Genomic DNA, 6,000 nt, shown 5'->3' with positions numbered 1-6,000 from the left:
TATGGGAAACTGTCTGTGTGTGGGGAATCTGTAAGCAAGCTTTTTATCACCTAATAATTAGGCTAGGTTTTTGTTATTTGTGGTAAATTGTGGGGCCAAGGGGGGAGGAAAGGCAGGAGAGATTGGTCCCCTCGGTGGGCATCATTAACCCATCAACAGTTTTCTAAAACCGATTGTATTTGTTTGTACAATGGGCTAGTAATTAAATAACACAGCTATTGTTTTGCCACATTGTACTTTAAATAAGTTCTTTGATATTTAATACCTGAAGAATGACTTTTATTTTAAAACATGCACCTAGCAAACAGAAACTAATTAATTCAGATCTAACAAGCAGATCAGTGTGTGGTAGCTTTAATTACATCAGTGTAATTGAGAGGACTCCTGCACGCATCCAGTAGGCTACCGCAAATTTGACATGGACTGCTGATTCACAGAAACTGCTTATCAGTTTCTACTAATCCCTTGTTATAACCCTCATCAAAATGTTTGTTCTATGTAGAAAGAATTCACAACAGAAATAGAACAAGTTGTCATGGGCCTGAACCCCGACACAAGAAACAATTCACATCAGTGTTTTCATCCAACCTGCCACAATGAATTGGCTTCAAGATGATACATAACTTTGCAAAAGGCAACCAGAGAATCATAAAAAGGGTCCCCAATAACAGATGGCAATGACATTTCCTGCCCCTACCAATAACAGCTGCTGTGTGCAGCCTCTAAAATATTCTTCGATTGTTTCTGTAGTTTCAGGAAGAGCTAACTATACAATATATTCAGCTTATAAAAAGGCTTTTAGATATACTGCAACATGGGTGGTGGAAGTGCCATCAAGCTGCAATTGGCTTACAGCACCCCACAGAGTTTTCAAGGCTAGAAATTAATAGAAGGGGTTTGCCTTTGCCACCACACAGCAATCCTGGACTTCCTTAGCAGTCTTCTATCCAAGTACTAACCAGAGCAGACCCTACTTAGCTTCAAAATCTGATGAGATCAGGTTAGCCTGAGCCCTCCAAGTCAGGGCGCTTTGTATCACCTGCAGAAATCTGCAGTTTACTATTACGGTGGATGGCATGATGTACATATGAGAGGGTTTTTTGTCATTTGCCATTTATGCAATGGAAAACAATGTATAGCTCATATCCCCAGACACAACAGGCCCTGAACAAGTGAAGTGTTATCTGTAAGTGCTCCACACTTTGGGTCCAAGGGCAGAAAGAAAGGAGGTAACCAATACTCTCAGAATTAATATTTCAAACCTATCACTGCAAAAAGCCACCCTGAATGAAATTTGACAAATCAAAACTATTACAGTTTTAATGAGGTTCTGAAAACTAATAATGAACCAAAATTTCATGATTATGCATTTCCGGTGCTGAAGCCATCATCCAAGATGACTTCCATTCTTTTATCCATGTTCTATTTTTCTGCTACTGTTGGGCCAATTTCTGCATTTAAAAAAAACATCTTTGTCACGTGGGTATAGTCACCTGAGGTTGCGTATCAGGCTAAGCCATTTAAGTGTATTAAGCCAAACTGAGAGCAAACTTTTGCAAAGTCAACCCCCGCCGCGTTAGTCAGAAGATCTTTTGATATTCTGGTTAAGGGAAAATATCATGGACAGTTCTCTATGTCCAGCCCTACCAACTTCTGGAGGCAGTGCTCATCTTTACCCACCCTAGCATTAAGGTCTCCTGCTACCAACCATTCATCGCATGTATTAGAAAGTTGTAAAGTTTCTAGATATTCGGTGATTTTACGCCACTGCAATTCCCTTGTCGTGTTGATAGAGCTAGGGATAAGGTAGATGTTAATCATTATGACTGCGGCTTTCCCCTGTTACCTTTACTGCGTGTGCCAAGTGTTCACAAACTGGGAGAGTCAAAACATCAGTAAATAAAGAAGTTTTGATTAGTATTGCAAGTCCAGCTCTATGGTGCCCATTCTTTTATCCATGTTATATCTTTCTGCTACTGTTGGGCCAATTCTGCATTAAAAAAAAAACATCTTTGTTACATGGCTCCAACCAATCAAAGATCCCATAGAAAGTGTCATAGCCAGCTGATGCCATGTAGCCAATTAGATTCTATGCAGGGTGACTCCAGTCCAAGACTATTGATTTCAATGGATTTCAAATGCAATAACCCTGCTTACGATTGCACAGTTAACCACCAACAAACATAAGTAATAGCAATATGCCCCCATAGCTGAGACAAGCAGGTTGATACTCTGCATGTCATGCTGCATTTGCAGTCTCACTGCTCACCAGCCTGCATCCAGTGGCCTATGACACATGATCCTCAGCCATTACCACAGAAGGTCAATACAGAATGTGCATTCAGATATTTATTTGAATGTGCACTCAAATTGCATCCCCATCTGGCATTCACATACAATTAAATATGCATTAATTGACAGGGAAAATAAGAACTGGTTCAATTGCCTCAGCAACAGGGACACATTCACACTCTTTCCCAATATCTGCCTTTGCGAATACTTTTATTCTTTCCAAAAGGGTTGCGAACAACTAAAAGTGAGTAAATGTTTAGGGAAGGAGACAAAATGTCCATCAGGCACATGCTCCTGTTTCATCTCAGCAGTAGTTAAAACCTTTTAGTCCACCAAGGCTTTGGGCTGAAGTACTTACTCCTCCTACTTTTGTTTTGCAACTAGAATCTATACAGCAGCCAGAAAAAAAAGATCTGGCAGAACTGAGGTTTATTACCTCAATATCGATGTCACATCAGAAAACAACTTGCAACATTACAAAGCCACATTTTAAACCCAAAAGCATATCCCAAAAATCGAGTGAATTGCAGTCGTCCAACATTAAATTTACAAAAAGATGATTATCAAAAATATTTGTGTGTGTTTTTCAGATAGGCTCAGCCACCAGATCAAACAAAGATAGAAAAAATTCAAATTCACTCACTCTGATATTTAGTATAATCATTTGGACTACCATTTCCCTTCCACTTATCAGAAATGATCTCTGAACTTCCTGAAAATCCAGTGCTTACATTGCATTATTCATCTGAACTGCACTGCATCAATATACACTACTACTAACAAAACAAGTAAACCACACCCACAGAAAGAGTTGCAAATGCCATTTCAAACTATTACACTAGTCACCTTTGCAACAGAATCCGGTAGACACAAAAAAGACAAAATATAACAAAATGCCTACCATGGTCACTTTTGAGATTTCCATTGCTGAGTTGTTTTAACCTTTTCTGATGAGTTTTCCCATTATAATGGATCTGTGCCTGAGCAGCAGAGTTCAGCTGTATGTTGCACACACTGCACAATGTAAAACTGGTATGTTTCTTCTCCCGTTCTTGCTTTTCTTCACTATCATCAGGTGATAATTCTGTCTCACTTTCTCTCTCATGAAAATAAGTGAAATCTGAAGTACATGGGATATTGTCTTGGGAAGAAATAGGGCTCCAAGGTTTCTTCATGATTTCTAAAAAAGGACAAGCAAGATAAAAAGCATGAGTGATGTACATGTCACAAGGCCAGAATGCAACCTCTGAAAACTTGATGATGGAAAGCAGAAAAAGTGAATCTGCCTGTGTTTCTCATGGGATAATCTGGTTGGTGTACATATCAGTAGGCATGATGATGGACAAAGACTATCAATCAAAGAAGCGTTTTATTTTCAATGCAACTCTGTGGTCTATGGTATAAAGAATACCTCACTTTTTCCTCAATAGGAACCCAAAGCAACATATAGTGTTCTTCCATCCCCCATTTTATCCTCACAATGACCCTGAGAGTATGTGGCTCGTCCACAATCAAACAGCAACTTTCCATGGCATAGCAGTAATTTGAACCTGGGCCTCCCAGACCCCAATCTGACAGTGTAACCGCTACAGTATATTGGAACTCATGCAGTTGTAGCTCAATTGCCATCAATCATATACAGCGATAATAGCAGTTCCAGACAGCAGCCATAACAAACCACAATCCTACTGTACTACAACTTTTTCCAGGTGACTAATGTTAAATTTTTTGCTATTGTTATAAAACAATAACACAATTTCTACAGCGCTGCTTCTGCTAATTGTTATTTCCTGGTCATTACAAATTACTGGCTTCTACTTGCCACTTTCAAACATTGGTACTATAATGCCTTTAAAAATTAGCACAATTTCTCAGCATATAGCACTCAAGACGAAATTCTGAATTTGAGGAGGAAAGCTTAGAGTTTCTACCTTGAGGATACAGCCTTATTTATGGGAAGCAGCAAAAATTGCCCGCAATAGATTTATTTGTTTCTTTGATTAGATTTCTATCCAGCAAAAACAGAGTTCAAGATAGCTAACAACATAAAGGTAATACTATTTAATAATATAAAACATTCAATATAATAATAACATTTATATAAATATGTACAATTTCTGCCCCATAAAGTAAAGTCCAATTTAATCTAGTGATGGCACCATTTATATATGATTGGACTCAAGGTGAGTAGATTCACTGCTGCCAAGGACACTCTGTTGCAATGTCACCTGACCAAGTATAGAAAATGAATGACTGTGAAATACAAAAAATGTTGTGTGTTGTTACCTGCTTTCCTCAAAGGGTTACATAACATGTAATGGCATGTAGGACACAGCATTTTTCTCAATTAAAAATTCCCTGTGAGTAGAAAACATGAATAGCATGCAAAAGCCAGAGAGAGACTTATGCTCTAGTTTTCTGTTTGCTGGAATTTTTTCTTATTTGAGAAAGCATGAAAAATTAAATCCATCCACTTTATAGTTTAAAGTAAAACAGTCCATTCAGATTTCCTCTCAGTTCTGCTTCACAACAGATTTAGCTAGCGATATTATAGCCATAGCTATCTCAGGCCCCTTCCGCATGGACGGTCCCAAAACTGGCTGGGATGACGGTGCCGCGGAGTGCCGTCGCCCAGTCGACCCGCCTGTTCCCCGTCCCTCTCCTGTCCCCTCCGTCGCCCTGCTGGCCTCCGTAGACCTGCCCACGCTGCCCTCCGACCTCCAGGGGTCGGAGGCCAGCGAGGGAGGGCCTTCGGAGGCCAGCAGGGCGACGGAGATGACGAGGTGAGTGGGAGATGGACGGGGACAACAGCGCATTACCAGCAGTGCCATTCGCACCGCACTGCCGGGAATGCGCAGTTATGCCAAAAACCTCCCTCCTGGGGGAGGGGGAAGGGAGCCAGGTCGGCGCTGCTGCATTTTGGAAGCGCCGCCTGTGCGAACGGCTCCCTGGGGATGGCGGTTTTGCCATCCCCAGGGCGTCGTTATTGGCCCGTGCGGAAAGGGCCATAGCCATGGAAAATAGCCTACAAATGCCATTCTTACTGATATCTGAGAACCTCTTACAATACAATCCAGTCCTTAATTTCAAATACTAACATGTATTCATTCAACTTGCATTAAAATCCCACAAAATATAATTTATTAATTAAACATTTTTACCTGTAGTTTTTTACTTTGTTTTATTAGATCAATATAAGGCATGTCCAGTGATCTATTTTCATGATCCAAACACCTTCTCTTTAATCCAATCAGTGGATGACATTTGAAAGTCTTTACACAAGAATGGTAAATTTTAAAACTGTATAACAAAGCCATAGTTCTGAAAGCGTAGATGTATTGCCTCATTGAAATCAAGGAGATGCTTACATATCTTCAAGGCAAGGGTCCAGAGAATAAAGAATTCTGTCCTACTAAGTTAACCCTACGAAAGGAAAATTCCAGTTGCAGTTGTGCTAGCATTATAACTTGGAAAGTTACAGTATTTCACTTTGTTCTGTATATAGAGTTACATTCCTATTTAAAGAGAAAGACTATAGCTTGTTTTTTTTCTTTTAGATCCAGTCTTATATTTGGATATTTAAGTTGAATGTGTCACTTCCTTTTGCCACCTTTGGAAGGTATACCATCTATACCTTCCAGAAAGGTATACCTCCCAGAAAGACATGACCTAACTGGATTACAGCAATGAAGCTATATGTGCAGGTTT

The 6,000-nt window shown here is 39.8% G+C and overlaps 1 protein-coding gene across 4 annotated transcripts in view; it reads right to left on the bottom strand.

Moving 5' to 3' along the window:
- ZNF385D (zinc finger protein 385D) overlaps positions 1-6,000 on the bottom strand; it is a 447,875-nt gene that overhangs the window by 329,684 nt on the left and 112,191 nt on the right. For 3 of the 4 annotated variants that reach the window (XM_048510764.1, XM_048510767.1, XM_048510765.1), the window contains exon 2: positions 3,194-3,472. The exons of the other annotated variant lie outside the window; for it this stretch is intronic. In XM_048510764.1, the coding sequence (XP_048366721.1) occupies positions 3,194-3,472 (279 nt within the window). The remainder of the gene's footprint in view (positions 1-3,193; positions 3,473-6,000) is intronic. 4 annotated transcript variants of the gene reach the window in all.

Source organism: Sphaerodactylus townsendi, linkage group LG11 (assembly GCF_021028975.2).
Source record: "Sphaerodactylus townsendi isolate TG3544 linkage group LG11, MPM_Stown_v2.3, whole genome shotgun sequence".
Classification (NCBI taxonomy): domain Eukaryota; kingdom Metazoa; phylum Chordata; class Lepidosauria; order Squamata; family Sphaerodactylidae; genus Sphaerodactylus; species Sphaerodactylus townsendi.
This window is presented reverse-complemented; position numbering and strand designations above follow the sequence as displayed.